The sequence below is a fragment of the Rattus rattus genome, chromosome 3 (genome assembly GCF_011064425.1).
Source record: "Rattus rattus isolate New Zealand chromosome 3, Rrattus_CSIRO_v1, whole genome shotgun sequence".
NCBI classification, from domain to species: domain Eukaryota; kingdom Metazoa; phylum Chordata; class Mammalia; order Rodentia; family Muridae; genus Rattus; species Rattus rattus.
Window position 1 is genome coordinate 146,732,774 of NC_046156.1, and position 17,349 is coordinate 146,750,122.

General features: G+C 34.4%; 2 protein-coding genes and 1 pseudogene across 3 annotated transcripts in view; 1 reads left to right on the forward strand and 2 right to left on the reverse strand.

The window, feature by feature from the left end:
* Positions 1-10,831, reverse strand: part of LOC116897041 (thioredoxin-like protein 4A) — a 511,807-nt gene extending 500,976 nt beyond the window's left edge. Inside the window, exon 1 of one of the 2 annotated variants that reach the window (XM_032898661.1) lies at positions 10,667-10,831. In XM_032898661.1, coding sequence (XP_032754552.1) covers positions 10,667-10,831 — 165 coding nt within the window. Of the gene's footprint in view, positions 1-10,639 lie in introns of those variants that run through there. The other variant, XM_032898662.1, reaches the window with a different exon arrangement.
* LOC116895180 lies at positions 9,706-10,530 on the reverse strand (annotated as a pseudogene).
* Positions 10,832-11,914: 1,083 nt separating the features above from the next.
* The window catches only part of LOC116895965, an 83,362-nt gene continuing 77,927 nt past the window's right edge, over positions 11,915-17,349 (forward strand). The window contains exons 1-3 of the mRNA XM_032897012.1: positions 11,915-11,952; positions 12,510-12,591; positions 16,803-16,877. Coding sequence (XP_032752903.1) covers positions 11,915-11,952; positions 12,510-12,591; positions 16,803-16,877 — 195 coding nt within the window. The remainder of the gene's footprint in view (positions 11,953-12,509; positions 12,592-16,802; positions 16,878-17,349) is intronic.

The following is a 17,349-nucleotide window of genomic DNA, read 5'->3' on the forward strand; positions in this document are numbered from 1 at the left end:
AAGCCCTGCTAAGACTGAACCCCCAGTGAACTAGGCTGTTGGGGGGAGGGGGGCAATTGGGGGAGGAGGGGGGGGGGAACACCCATAAAGAAGGGGAGGGGAGAGGGGGATGTTTGCCTGGAAACCGGGAAAGGGAATAACACTCGAAATGTATATAAGAAATACTCAAGTTAATAAAAACAAAAAAAAAAAAAAAAAAAAGAATGCAACTCAAATAAAAAAAAAAGAGGAGCAAATCTTTAGAAAAAACTTCAATTGGATAGAGTTTTACTCTTAATAAGTACTGAATTATTACATATATCAGTGAAACTATGTAGTTTGCAGAATGAATAATCTATTACTCTCATCAAAATTCTATCTTTTAAAGATATAGACATTCGAATCTTACATGATTTTCTAGGATCATTACATTTCCCTGGTATACTACATAATTAATTCTGAGATTTATAGAGTATCTCCCAGGTTGTTTCAATAACAATTCTTTGTCTCTAGGCTTTACTCTATAAAATTTACTATATATTGACAGCTGTGTGTCCTCCTCTGTATCCTTCAAAGCTGTCTGGCTTCACAGATGTGTGTGAAGGTTTCTGATTCTATGTCAGTAAAGCACATTACAGTTCAAAGTTCCTTGTGATTTTGTGTCTATTCAGCTCTAAGGTTCTCAGTGTTAAAGAAGTCTTCATGCTACATTTTTCATAAGGAACCTTATGTTGAACAAAATATGAATTGACAGTATTTGAAGATTCATATGCATTTTAAAATATTTTACACCAATATCCTCTTATAAACCTGTCTATCTATCCATCTATCTGTCTCTCCATCTGCCGGTCCATCTGTCCATCCATCCATCCGTCTGTCTGTCCATCTGTCCATCCATCCATCCATCTGTCTGTCTGTCTATCTATCCATCCATCCATGTATCTGTCTTCTATCTCTTCTATATCACATAGGTATATCCACATCAATATGTATATATATAGTTGTAAAATATTATTCATTACAAACACTTGTGGTTCCACCTGTGTACAAAAATTATGTTTTAAAGCCACAGGGAGAGTAACTGAAATGCACATGTCAGTTTGCCAGATGACACGTGCCTTAGAACATTGACATCACAATGGTTCTTCAGCCTGACAACTACAGAATCCTCAGACTTCAGTAGTTTTCTAGCCACTGCAGTCACTAGTTTGGTGTCTAGGAGCAGGAAAGCAAACGAAAATTTCACATTGTTTGATAAATTCTTCATTCCAGGCTCTACTAAAAAGGTATTTAGTTATATAATTTGATTCTCATGATAGACTTGTGGTATCACGAAGTATTCTGTCTTGATTATTCAAGATCATATGAAATAACTCTCAACTCAGCAGTGGTTTCTTGAAAAGGTAATCATTTTAGCAATATTCATTACCAATCTTCTACAGAAACAAAGTTATCACATGTAGAGGGGTATATTTTGAGATACACAGCAGAATAATTTCTGTAAAGTTTTTAAAAATGTACAAGTTAGAAGTAAGGATTATTTCATGCTCAATGCAATTACTTTATCCCCCATGACTGCAGATATTTTTTTTAGAAACTGGTAAATCTAACCCACAATCTAAGAATTCTCTCGTTTTCAAGAAATTGTTGTTTCCAACACACGTTGTGCCCTTTGGAATCTAATACTCAGAATTTAACATTGACTCAGATTAGACACGCACAACTTTCATGACATGGTCATTTACTTAAAATTTTGTTCATGAAGCTGAGGGTAGGTACTTTTTTTAAACATCTTTACATTATTGTTTTTGATGTGTGTGATGGCAACTATTGGCTGTTCTCTCTTTGATTAATGTGAGTCTTAAGACCTTTCTAAGTAAAAAGCTAATTACATTTCTGTACATATTCTTTTGAAAGATGTAACATATATTGTAGGATGAATTATGCTCACTTGAGTAAGTATATATTTTAAATGTCCAAACAGAAAGAGCAGGGCACAGTAAAGAAAAAAAAGTGTATATATATGATTTGAAACCAAAGGGTAGAAAGAAAAGCACATATGTCACATTCTCAGATAGTACATGATCCCTCTAGTAGTTTATCATAATATTCTGTGAGCCTGACTGGTACAGAGTCCTCAGACTTCAGTAGTTGCTCTACTAACTGCTGTATGTATTTTGGTATTCAGTGCCAGAAGAATATTTCACATCAATTGAGATTTCTTCATTCTATATCTTCTCACCGCAAAGGTAATTTTAATAACAAATTTGATACTCATGATTGACTAGCAGTATTAGAAGTGGTCTGTGTTGATTTGTAGAGATCATGTGAAGTAACTCAATTCACCATCGTCTTGAGAAGCTATTTATGCTCAGGGAAGAGAGAAAAACAACTTTATGTGAACAAGTCTATCTTGTAGAGAAGGGAGAAAATTATGAGATAAATTGAAAGTAGTTGGACCAGAATAAAATTTGCCTTCATAAAGAATAGTGTTTTAGAACATTTTGAGAGTTTGCCAACTGTAGAACAAGACAGGAAGTTTTGGAAAGGGTTGGGTATCTAGATGGGAGATTGAGTCTGGCATCTGGATATCTTAAGTCTTTGAAACCTAACTAGTTAAATAATTAATTAAAAACTAATTATTTTCTTCACATCTATTTATGTAAGCATACAAATTGTTATTTTTGGGATTTGAGTACATAAATTTCTTTATGATTTTCTCTTATTTACTGCACCTTAATGTATCAGTCATTTGAAATCAGAATTAAGCAGCAGTAAATCTTACAAAAATCTTTAATTTGATAGAATTTTACTCTCCATAAGATCTGAATTGTTACATATATCAGTGAAACTATGAAGTTTGCAGAAGGAATAATCTATTACTCTCACCAAAACTCCATCTTTTTAAAGGTACAGAGATTCTAATCTTACATGATCTTTCTAGGATGATTACATTTCCCTGGTACAATACATAATTCATTCTGATATTTATAGAGTATCTCCCAGGTAGTTTCAATCACAATTCTTTGTCTCTAGGCTTTACTTTATAAAATTTACTATATATTCGTAGCTATGTATTCTACTCTGTATCCTTCAAAGCTGTCTGGCTTCACAGAAATGTGTGAATATTTCTGATTCTATGTCAGTTAAGCACATTATAATTCAAAGTTCCTTGTGATTTTGTCTCTATTCAGCTCTAAGGTTCACATTGTCTCCATGCTACCTTTTTCATAAGGAACCTTATGTTGAAAAAAGGAAGAATTGACAATATTTGAAGATTCATATGCATTTCACAACATTTTAAACCAATATCCTCTAATGCACATGTTTATCTATTTATCTGTCTGTCCATCTGTCTTTCTGTCTTTCCATCCATCCATGCATTCATCCATTAATCTATCTATCTATCTATCTATCTATCTATCTATCTATCTATCTATCTATCTATCTATCTATCTATCCATCTACCCACGTATCTGTCTTCTATCTCTTCTATATCATATAGGTATATCTACATCTATATGTATATTTATAGTTGTGAAAATGTTATTAATTATAAACACTTGTGGTTCCACCCGTGTACAAAAAAATATGTTTTATAGCCACAGGGAGAGTAACTGAAATGCACATGTCAGTTTGCCAGATGACACGTGCCTTAGAATATTGACATCACAATGGTTCTTCAGCCTGACAACTACAGAATCCTCAGACTTCAGTAGTTTTCTAGCCACTGCAGTCACCAGTTTGGTGTCTAGGAGCAGGAAAGCAAACGAAAATTTCACATTGTTTGATAAATTCTTCATTCCAGGCTCTACTAAAAAGGTATTTAGTTATATAATTTGATTCTCATGATAGACTTGTGGTATCACGAAGTATTCTGTCTTGATTATTCAAGATCATATGAAATAACTCTCAACTCAGCAGTGGTTTCTTGAAAAGGTAATCATTGTAGCAATATTCATTACCAATCTTCTACAGAAACAAAGTTATCACATGCAGAGGGGTATATTTTGAGATACACAGCAGAACAATTTCTGTAAAGTTTTTAAAAAAATGTACAAGTTAGAAGTGAGGAATATTTTATGTTCAATGCAATTACTTTATCCCCCATGACTGCAGATATTTTTTTTAGAAACTGGTAAATCTAACCCACAATCTAAGAATTATGGTTTCCAACACACATTGTGCTCATTTGAATCTAATGCTCAGAATTTAACATTGACTCAGATTAGACATGCACAACTTTCATGACATGGTCATTTACTTAAAATTTTGTTCATGAAGCTGAGGTAGTACTATTTTTTAAACATATCTTTACATTATTGCTTGATGTGTGTGATGGTAACTATTGGCTGTTCTCTCTTTGATTAATGTGAGTCTTAAGACCTTTCTAAGTGAAAGCTCGGACATTTCTGTACTTATTCTTTAAAAATGTAAAAAATATTGTGGGATAAATTATAGTTACTTGAGTAACTATATATTTTAAATATCCAAACAGAAAGAGTAGGGTACAATAAAGAAACCACCAAAACAGAAGCCAGTTCCTTATTAAAGGAAACAATTTTCTTATGGATAAGAGAGAAAAATGTTCAAAGGCATATGGAAAATTTCAAAATATAGAGAAAATAAAAAGGCTTTATATGACCAAGTCTGGGAAAAGACAAGGAAGACTATCATAAGAGAAAAATGGAGATAGCTTGGTCACAAAAAAGGACTCATGAAGAGAGGAGGGAGGATTTAGCACATGTTAGGAGTTAGTGTAATGAAGAATCGGACAGAGATGTTGGAAAATGTCTGTAACCTACATGGGGGATTTTAAATTTATAACAAATATGATTATCCCCTTCAGGAATAAAGAAGGTCAGAATAGGAGTTGATATCCTACTATGAACAAGTCAATGTCCCTTTTGCCATAGTCAAGGGAAATTTCTACCTTTGCTAGACAAGAAAATTTCACAAATTTTTGATGAATGCTTGTATTTTTTTCTTTTTGTTGTTGTTGTTGTTTGTTTGTTTTTTTTGTAACTATCAGGATTCTTTCTTTACTGTATCTTGAGCTGGACCAAGCCTGGCATTTCTAAGACTCTCCCAGAGACCTAATTCATTTAAGTTAAGATAACCTGATTATTTTCAGCACATCTACAATGTTAGCATACAAAGGTTTAGTTATAGCATTTTCTCAGAGTAGCATATCTGATATCTGACATAATATGTATCTACATCAGGATTTATAAAAGTTTCAAAATATCAGTTATAAAATAACAATGCAATAATTTTATTGGAGGGTATCACCACAACTTTAGGAACTGCCTTAAAGTGTTGTAGCATTTACAGTTTGAGAACCACTGCTCTATATCCTACCAACTACACTTCTTCGAACTATTCCCATAACACTTCTGAAAAAGGTCCCACTTCTGAAAAGATCCTACTTCTTCAATACTTTCCCAATAGTTCCCTTTATACATGACACATTTTCTGTTACATTTTAAAGCTGTCTATAGCTCAACAGAATCATGCTTGGAAAACTGAGTCTGCATTTTAACACAGTTCACCCTTGGTAATACAGTATGAACATCAGTTTTATAACTTACCACTGAATACTTGTTCTCTAGGTGGAGCTCTGTATCAGGAAAATTATTTTTTCAACATGGATTTGACTAAGGAGGAAGATGTAGGAGAAAAAAAGCGAACTGTAGTTTACCACGGCACTACGGTTATTGGAACCGGTTGGAAAAGAAAGAAATGCTGTCTGACATTGTTCAATGACGTTTTGATAATATCCAGTAAACTGTAAGTATACGCATCATGCTTTCCTTACTATAAGAGGCTAGACATTGGAAAGGCCTTAAGGTACAAAACTATAACTTCCTTTATTTTTTAGATTATAATTACTTCACTATTCTCCTTCTTTTTCCTATTCCATGTCCTTCCATATACTCCTCCTTGTTCTTTCTTAAAATTGTGGCTTTCTGGTTTTTTTCATTACTTATTCTTACACATTACTTATATGTAAGCTAACATAAGATACACAAATATAAGAGATATGCGTGGATATATATATATATATATATATATATGTATGTATAGTTTCTAAGTTCTTAAATATAACCTGCACAGTCAATAATATTGCTTGTATTTGTGTGTTCAGGAATGTGTATTTGGCATTAGCTAAGCGATGCAATTGACAATCCTAGGGGGCATTTCTCTTACTCTCAAGTTTCCTTAGTGGCATATACTTCTTTGAGTAGGGTTGATGCTTACTGGACTACTCCTATATATTTCTCAATTTGTTTTGACACATTCTTTGGGCACATTTAAAAAATCAATTAATTAAGTTACTGCTCTGTTTGAATCTGGTTGAAGATTAGTGACAATCTACCAAGGAGACAGTTATGCTATCATGTGCCCACATTTCTAGCAATTTTTAAAACTAACTTAGAAGTATTACAACTCATAATGAGAGCCCTGTGAACTATACTGTGACACATTTTTCTAAATAAAATATTAAATTCATGATAAGCAGGAGCCTTCTTGCTTGGTGTTTACAGATAGATTATAGAAGCAAGATGATTGGTCATAAGGGGCTATACATGTAAGCCTCCTGACCTCATAGCTTCCGCATTAGCATGAAGAGATAGGAAGCAGCTCCTATCCCTCCTCTAAACAGGGAAACTGCTGGCACTAAGTCTTGCTTGGTGATTCTGCAGACACTAGAGAAAACTGATGTGATTGGAGGAAACTGTGTACTTGGTTATATTAGAATTTATGACCATAGAGATGTTTTCTGGGACCACATCATATATAATCTCCACTAGTTATGATCATAGCCTTTATATTATTCTAGAAGATGCGATGCTGGTATTGATATTATCAAGTAAATATCTTAAGTGGTGTTCTCATAGGAACATAAATTTATCAGACAGACATCAATAAAATAGTCTATTCCGTTTTGGGGTGCAGGGGTTAAGTTTTCTGATCATCAGTGAAATATTTTCCAGAAGATCTATTTCACAGATTGTGAGAAAAATAAAATGTTCAGGTGAGAGTTCCTCTATACAGTATAAACAGACCAACTGGGTACGTTTTTCTTGCATCCCTGATCAGTCATGTAAGCTCCTTCACAGGGAATGATAGTGTCTGAGGCAGGCTGAAAATAAAAGAATGGCCATGCTGTCTATCAATCTGTCCATCTTTCTTGTTCTTTTTCTACTCAGCTCCCCTCTTTCCACAGTGGGAAATCTTCAGATTTTATTTTAAAATATAGTAATCAGGGTTGGGGATTTAGCTCAGTGGTAGAGCGCTTGCCTCGGAAGCACAAGGCCCTGGGTTCGGTCCCCAGCTCCGAAAAAAAGAACCAAAAAAAAAATATATATATATATATATATATATAGTAATCAACTTATCTGAAATGTAAAAAGAAACAAACTGATCATTTGCCATATAAGTGTAGTTGATGGGAAGAATTGAACTTAACTTTGTGTTGAGAATAAAGGAAACGGAAATGGTTGGTTTCTTAAAGGCAGTACAATGGTCCCTTCTGTCATGTTGCAATAGTAATTAACACTATTTTTAGATTCTCATTCACATTATGGAAAGAAGGTTACAAAGCTTATAAGAAGTGATTATCATTATTTCTATTTTCAAGGAAGATTCTCTTATCAGACATTGGAATTAGAAGTTTCAGCTTCAAGCATTTCTTGGGAATTTTGATTTTTATATATGGATATATATATATATTTAGATGTTTAAATGGTGAATGTAAAATGTAAATATAAACGTCTCATTATTGAAACGTGTGTATGTATATCTTGAAGTAAATGTTACATGATGACTTGTATTTTGACTATAGCATGTTACATTAGATTATATATGAGGTATTTTTCGCTGTAGTGCAATTAGTTTTCCCATGTATTGAATATAAAAGGTTTATATATAAGATTTTGAACCATGACTTATTCTTGTGATATTCTGTCCCCTGAATGTGAGAGGGAGTCATTATCTTTAGTTATATAGTCACATATTAGCTCACTAGTATCGGAAGAAAGTTCAATACCTAGGTTTACACAGCAAATGCACCACATATTAGGTCCATCATTAAAAAAATACAAAAAAAAATCATGAATATGGGGAGGAGGTCTATCAGGAGAGAGAATGGAAATGAGAAAGTGACCAAAAAAATCATTAAATGCATTATATTTTAATGTAGAATTCTCGGAGAGCAAATTACTCAGAAAAAGAATGACAGAAGAAGAAAATTTATGCTTCAAAGATTATTGTTTCTTAAAAACACCTCTAATAATATCAGAATGCTTGATAGGAAGACATTATTCTAATTATTTGTCTAAATTATTGAAAAAAAAGGCTTGCCTTTTTGGTTACTTGTGTGATATGTACTTTGCGGGTTTTCTACAGGAGCTACTGGAATGAGGTTATTGAATATTTTAGTACAGGGAGACAGAAAACAGAAAATGAATTTTATTAAGTCAAACAATATTTTTGTTTTTATTCTGGAAAGAATTTTACATGTAATTAATTAAAATAAAAAATCTTGAAATAATTTCCTTTGTGTATTATGGGGAAAAAACAAGGCAAAATAGTTACTCCTTAACTAAATCCAGGTAAGAACTATTTAAACAGGTGGCCTTCTGTAAATGTAGCTGTGCTTAGATTTAGCAATGGATGTTCCCTTTTTTGCTCTGGGGCAGGAAGAACTGGGTTTTACCACAATTCCAACTACAATGTAAATTAATCTAACAGATATTTGATTCTCTTTGTAGGAATAAGAAGAGATTTAAGATAAGACAGGTCATTCCATTGACTTACCTGTGGGTTGGTGATGAAGTGGATGCATTCAGGTCAGACAACACTGCTGCTTCCAAATCGATTTACCTATATTGGCTGACGGGACATGTTGTTGTCACCTTTCGGTAAGACCTAGAGTTTGGACCTGTGATCACAAGAGGATAACTTCAGAAATTGTGGGTCAAATTAATGGAGTGTAATTCACTTCCCAGTGAATGAGTATACTCATTCTAATATTCTAATAGTGGCTATTGGTGACCGTTGAAGAGTGTGTATCTATCAACTTCTTTCACCAAAGGCTTTCAGCATCTAAAATGTTTGCAAAAATAGAATCAGTTTTAGTCTGATTGTATACAGGAGGCCAACTCAACTTTCCCCCTTCTATGATGATCCTAGACTTTCTATACTCTTCGCCATATCTATTTCCACATGTAGGTAGGTGTTTTATGGTTTTTTGTTTTGGTTTGGTTTTTTTTGTTTGTTTGTTGTTGTTGTTGTTGTTGTTGTTGTTCTCCTTATATTTTATTTGTTCAGGTTTGAGATTGCAATTCCTGCTTGTCCTTTCCTTAAGATCTACAAATTCTGTTCTCATATTAGTCCAGAACCTATCATCGTCTCCCACCAGGAAAGGGAACATTCTTTTTCCAAAGGAGGTAGGGCAAGGCCAGGCAGTTTCCACAGAAAGCAAGAGTGGCTAACTCCCCACAAGGCAGAGGGCATGAGGAGTAGCTTGACGGTTATACTCCAAGGAAAATCCAGAAAAACAATGGCAAAGGCAGAATGCTAGGGTATTCTTAAGTTGTCCCCACTTCCTGTTTAGCATTCCAGGACTTGGAAACCTGCAGGATATACAGAACCAGTACAGCACTGAACAGAATCTGATGGCAACATGAAGAAGCCAAGGAAGGCAATGCAGGGCAGGCCTCAGTCTTCCTTGACTCCTGCACAAGTTCTATATCCAGGTGTGTCTCCATGATCACACAGGTTATGCAGAAGGTTGCCGAGCATCGAAAGGAGAGCCAGTCGAGTCACAGGGCTGCAGAATAAGGTTCCCAAGAACAATATGACTAAAATACAAGGCCCTGTAGTGTTCAGGCAGGCTCTAAGAGGTGGACCCCCAAGGTCTTGGACATCAGTGCTATCTTTGCCATCACTGCCACTGTCACCTCCAGCCAGGTTCTCCTGCTGACAGGTCTCTTTGGAACCAGGATGTGTGCTACCCTGATTCTCCTTGGAACCCAAAACCACGTATCTGCCTTTCTTCAGCACCAGCTGCCTTCTCAGCTCATCTACCATCTGTGAGAGATCTCACTTCCTAGCATATGCATCTTTGACATCTGCATAGGACTTGGGCTCCACCTCACTAACCTGGAAGTTCAGGGTGTGGAATAGAGGTGCAAAGCTGCTCGGTCGCTCTTCCTGGCATGCAGGGAGACATACTTAGCGCTGAAGTCCTCCATCATGGCCTGGGTGGTCTGGTCCATTAGCTTCTTTGCCAGGCCAAAGCGCCGGTGGGAGCGCATCAGAGCCAGTGAGGTGATGTGTTCATGAGGGACATTATCAGGTCCTCTTCCATTTTGGCTAGATCATAACCCATGATCTTCCCAACCTCATCCTCAGCAATGTATGGAGCTGGGGCCACGAGAGGCCATGATAGTAGTACTTCATCTGGTAGTTCTCGGGAAGGCAGAGCAGGTTGCAGTGTTGTATGTTCATCAAGACATAAGCCCGAGTCCAGCAGATGTTCATATTGGCGGCAGAAAAGCCTATCAGACTCGGGAGAATCAGAGAGGATGCCACAGACCACAGGGACACCAGCACCATTTGCTTTAAGACAGCTGGGTTATCCAAACAGGACTCATACAAGATGAGGACGATCTCTCACTATCTTCCATTTCGTTTTGGCGATGATGTACAGAACTTCGTCCATCTTCATGCAAGTGGGGCCCCAGTCTTGTCTGAAGTGAATGAGGATCACGCAGTCCTCCTCTGAAAGGATGACCTGGTCTACCTGCCAGCCATTGTGTAGATGCGGAAGCATGTAGGACATCTTGAACGCGCTTGCGCAGCAGGATGCCACGAGCTACCTCTAACCTCCTGTGAGCCCACAGGGCCGGACCAACGGGTCCTCCACCCAGCACCAGCACCTTTATGTTTTGATCTGCGATGTACATCAAGACTCAACAAGATTATTGGACAGGACAAGATCTTACTTATCCTAGACATTCTTCTCCCTAAAATGATTTGATTTTATCTGTGTTTTAAAAGTACACAGATTTATCTGTTTCCAATAATATTGTGTAGTATAATTAAATTTGACAAATACTTTCTACACTGCCACATTTTCTTAAAAATTGGTATTTAATTGAATGATGAAAAATTACTCATGCAATACTCAAGTATTTGAATGTCTCTGTAGCAGAAAATCACTGGTCTTTATAGTCAATTAAAAAGGACTAGTGTCATTAGACCATCAGAATCAGGTATAATTTTCAGAGTTCAGGACAATGTCAAATTTGCATTCTAATCTTTCATGAGAAGATGTGCTCATGACATATTGATGTTATATCGAGTGTAGTTGATGGAATCACAGGGATTGTGCAGCATATGCCTTTTGTTCTAAACAAGCATACACCAAAATTCAACTTTCTTTCCACATGAAAAGTTCATGCATACCCCAAATTTGAGCTCTTTTCATTCTTCTATCCAAACTCTTAGTGTCATCACACAGTTGACTCAGAAAACACAAACACAAGTTTTCTGAGCATTCTAGGCTCTGTGACTTTGCTCTTTACATGGAAAAGCATTTGTCATAGACTCTGACAAAAGAGAAAATCACCTTTTCTTCTCCAAACATGTTCTACTCCTCTGGTAAAACCTCTAAAGATTGTTATTTAATGCTTATTGTTTCTTTCTTATCAAATATGATAAGTATTATATTTAGGGGTGGTAAAGTGTCACATGACAGCATGACAGTACAAAAATTAGGTCGTTTAGAAGTGGAGTCCTGTGAAGACTACCAAATACACCTACACCATAATTGACGGCCACAGACGTAAGATATTTTCATGCATAATAACCTTAAAAATCTTACCATTTATCATGACTCTAATTTTTTCAATTTTACAGTTCCATGGAACAGACCATTTGGTGGTATTTCTTTCTACAAAGGTATTTTACTTGTGTTAATATTTTAATTCCTTGGTGATATAGGAATGGTAGTATGTGTATATATATACACATTTGATATTCTGTCTCGAAATCAGTTGTTAATTAGATAGTCAATGGAAAATGCTTTGCATTCTCTTGTCCATTCCTTATTTTATTTAATTTGGTGGAAGTTCTGCATTTATTATTTCCTCTTCGTATTAGAGTGAACAGTACTCTCAAGTCTTATTTTAAGTTCCACTAAGTAGATGTCACTCTATCATGCACATTCAAACCATCTGCTGCTTCCTCCTCTGAGGTCAAGCAGATTTCTACCCTTCTGTTTGTTTCAGGCACATCATTTTGAGGACTGGCTATACTACTTAGATCAATGTGTTATACCTGACTATGTCTGTTTCTGAAATATTTTTGAGTATTCACCAGTAGAATTATGAATATTGCTGAACTTATTTTCCTATATTGAAAGCTAAGATGATTCTGAAAAAATATTAACAGGGATTAGCTTGAAATAATCTCCTAATTAATCTTGCTGTATTGTATATTTTTGTTGCATTTCGCAGATCCATTCGTGAAGCCAAGAAGCACAACAAAATAGAAATACCCTTGGAGATATTCACTGAAGACATTGCATGCTGTGACACTGTATGTGAATACAAAACCAAAACTATTATTCCATGTTCATGACTAGGAGAGAGTCAGTTTGCAAAGTAATGGAAGATGGAGATATAAGAAGAGCATGGATGGGGAGAGAGGGACAGAGGGACAGAGGGAGAGAATTTAGACAGTATTATGTGGAAATTATATCTTTATTCAATGCAGACATAGGACTCTCACACGTGATATGTAGAAATCAATATGAAACAAGACTGATTCATGTACTAGAGATCCAAAAAGAGGAAATACTTTTTGTTATATCACTGAAATTTGAACCAAATAGTTCCAACAGCATATATTTCCAAGTGAAGTATTATTACTACAATTAAACTGCCCCCTCCTGAGGCCTTATTGCGTTTATATAGACTTGTGTGTTGTTTCCAGTATTCCTTATTCATTTTGAAATATTTATGTCTAGTAAACAAGTCTTATTATATAATATTATCACAAAGCATTACAGTTTCTCTCCATACCTAAGTGTTCTGTGATATATTAGCTCTTTATCTCCATCCTGTGCTCCTTCTCTACTTCTCTTACTGTGCATCCTCATACCTGCCTTTGAATACCAGTTACAAAGTCATGGCTTTTTATCCTCATGTTTATTTGAATAATCTAGTCATGAGGATATCTTTGCATGTAACTTCTGCTCAGAAATTACACTTATAAATTTAACAGTGGAGTGTGTGTGTGTGTGTGTGTGTGTGTGTGTGTGTTTTCATCTTTGTGTACAGTGTTTAGGATAAAACTCACAACCTCACAATACTATACAGTAGTTCAGTCATTGAGTTAAACATAGATATCTATTGAATAATTGTCTATTTTTCTAATGCTTATATTATTGTTCACTTTCCAGTATTAGGTTTAGTACAGATCAAAAATTTAACTACTATGTAGCATGTAGAGCATTGAAGACATTTCCTCATGTAAAGCAGAAAAGACTGTGGCTCGGGGATCACCATCTCTCTGTCTTTCACAAATGCTAATGGGTATAAAATGGACCTAGAGTCAGTGTTCTAACATGTCACTGTGGACACTGCACTAGACTTACAAAGGTGAATATAATGAAGATATTTTAGATCACCAAGCAATTTCTTATTCATACCAGGTCTATGTTCTATAAAACAGTAATTAAATATAGTATAAAATAGATTTTGAGCAAGGGACATAAGTCAGGGAACACTCATTAGCTTGGCTGAACCGTATGTGTCCTCAGGACAGAGAAGAGAAGAAGAGCAGAGCGTCCCATAGGGAAATGTTCTCTTGCCTCTGCTGTGTGACTTCAGCTGTCATTGTACATTGTCATTGCTGAGCATTGTACACTTTTGTGACTTAGATCCATTTCCTTTAACATGAACATTTTTACTAATTCTCTCCCATGACTCTAATGCTTTAATATTTTATACTACCATAATTATTAAAAACCTTTCATGTAGTTCAGAAGATTGGTAATAGATAATTTTTAACTTTTATTCATGTTATATGCTTATTTCCTTTTTTGCTTTGAAGAGATACTATCAGATCATCAAAACATTCTTCTAACTTTCTTAAATATCCTCCCTTATTTTCTTTCTCCATATTCTCTAGTGAGTATTCAGAAATAATCCTTCATATATATATTATATATATCAATTTCTTATTAGTTTTTTTTTACTTTTTTTGTTTACATTTTAGCCTTTTCTTTTTATAGTTTGAAAATTCTTTGAATCATCAAGGTATTTCATTACACTTAATATAAAGCTGTAAAATTTTTCTATGGATAAATTAGGAAAATGTTTTAACTATTTTTATATTAGGATTTTTCTGCCTAATTTTTCTTTTTTCTTTACTCTTAAGATTAAATGTAGATCTCTCAGATACTACATATTTTTTAAAATAGATCGATGCAGATGATTTTTGAATTATCTTTATTCGATATGTTCATATAAGTATAAAAATGCCAAATCACATGCACAATCGCAAGATATCCCCAAACCTTTCCCTAAATTCATGTTCTTTCCTTCTCTTGACTTCAATAATTACCAATGTATAAAATATTGACTCTTGGTCTTAGCATTGTACAGAAAACAACTGCACCATCCTCATGAGTCAATGTTTATGCCATGGCTGGGGGACAGCATTTTATACATGCTTACATGATTTTAGTAATCTGTTTTAAAATTCATACCTCGTTAGTGATAATAGCACCTCACTGTTGCAGTTAGTCTATTAATATGTAATTTCAATATTTACAGTTATTATTTCTATCTGAAGATAGAGTTAAATATATTTACATTAAACATTTTTTAATTTATCTTTGATCAATTAAAACATTTTATTCCTCATAGAAGGAACCATGTGAGCTATTGTAAGGTTGATCTTCTCTATTAAGAATTGCTTACACTTCTGTGGTTCATCATGAGTCACATAATATTTTAACATATATAATAAACTACCAGTTCTTTTTTAATTTTCATGCTTTAGAAACATTATTTATGGAAATACTTTATTTAAAGTCTCTTTGTCTTGAAATCTGTTTTAGAAACAAAATCATCATCAGGAAGAGATGTACACATCTTTGCAATCATTAATTAGACAACAAGATATTTTACAATAATGTGAATTAAAGTCCTATGTGTATTATTAGTCTATCTCATGTGCAGAATTCTTTATAATAAAACTTTGTTGTCCTAAAATTATTCAGATCTTATCAGATATCCAACAAAATATCAGGAGCTTTACTTTTCTTTAATTGTTCTATGCTCACATCGTGTGTGTGTGTGTTTGTGTGTCTGTCTATCTGTCTCTCTCTCTCTCTCTTTCTGTGTGTGTGTGTGTGTATGTGTGTGTATGTGAGTGTGCGTGTATGTGTTTGTGTGTTTGTGCATGTGTTTGAGTGGTTTGGAAGATTCATCCAAGATCCTAATATTATATGTCAGCTTAATTGAATTTTATGAACAAGGACAACTTACACTAACTGATTTTGCATCTTGCTATGCAAAGGTTAACAATTATGCAAAAGAATCTTAGAATATGAAAAAAGAGCCCTGATATTTTGGTTGGAATGGAACAAGAAAGGAACCAATGTAATGTGTTGTTCAGAATGTAAAATTAATCATCTATGGGTGAAAATATAGATCAGGCAAAGGCACATACACACACACATACGCACACACATACACACACACACACAAACACAATCACTTATATCATTTTCAAAGTAATAGGTTATGCATAGCAGTTGATTAATAAGAGTAAAAATTAAAAAATAATGAATGAAACCTCTGTGAAAGAGATGGCTTGTGAAGTAGTTTTGTTCGGTTTGGGTTCAAGGTTGTTATGGAATGGGAGAGAGCACATGTTCTGTGTTTCTTATTTAAAGGACTGTTAGATACTTAAAATCCTCATCAGAGATATCTGATAATATAGAAACTATCTTCATTAAAATATACTTGTCTACTCACTGTCTAGTTATTTATTAGATTTCCAGTACATCAGTGGTTTCTTCTCAGATTACTATGCTTTGATTTCATGCTATATTCTTGCTGCTGTCTTCCTAGGTCTCTGGAGCAGATTCTAAATGTGAGAGGCAGTAGAAAGCTAATAGTACAAGTACTTTGTTTTTTCCTGGGAGTGTTAAGAAATGGGGTCTTATTTCTAAAATATTCATTTTGGATTCCTAGATCTATCACCATAAAAGATTTCAACACTATATCTGTATGCCATCTAAGTATTTACAAACCCTGATATGATAAGAGTGCTCATTAATTTTAATTTTTAAAAACAGTTGTGCTTCTCAACCTCATTTTCCTAGAACTGTGCATATGAAGCACATGGAAGTAAGGCTGTAATGACGGAAGTCCAGTTGGAGAGGAATTAAACGTCTCTGCTATCTTTTTAAGTGCCCTCACTGACTACCTTCTGCCATAATGAAAGAGAAATCAGAATGCTGAGCTCTAGTACCCATGACTTCTCAGTCACCCTTTATCATACACAACCTGTAGGAGTTATGTTTGATTTCTCAGTACCAAGAACTAAATTCTAAGATAAATATGTTAGACTGAGTGTCTTCCAGCCTTAACCTATGGGAAGAAAATAAGTTATACATTAGAGGAGTTATACATTGGATTAGAAATTGTAAATAATGATTAGATCATATTAATTTTGTATTCATGAGCTTTCACGTTATTTTATAGCATTTTTTCTCTCTGTACATTCTATAGCCTCTATATGTAGCAGCAACAAACTTCGATACAGTGAATGACATAATCAGCAAGTTACTACCAATGATAAAACATGTAAGTTACTTTCAGTCTACTTTGGGTTAAAATTGAATTTTGCTTTTGAGATCCATATATGTGGAAATGTGTAAATACAAACGAATCATGATACATTTACAAATCATATTTTATGAATGCCTCCTTTTTAATCTGAAGTTATTGAAGACATAATAATAGTCCTTTGAGTTACATTTTTTCTTGAATTCGTGTCCAGTTTTATGTGAAATGAAACACATCTCCCAATGGTTTGAACTGTATGTTTAGTTTTATTAGAGTAAATATCCACTGTAATAAATTATGATTAATTTGTCATATGCTCACACCTAATTTAGGGATGCCAATGTTAGAGGGAATATTCTTTCTTCTTTTATTTTTTAAAATTAGACTATACTCCCTATTTAGTATGTAATTCTGTTGTCTTTCCAATTTCTTCTTGTTTTTATTTCTGTGTGTGGATGTGTAAGTTTACATGTTCTAGTGTGTTTATTTT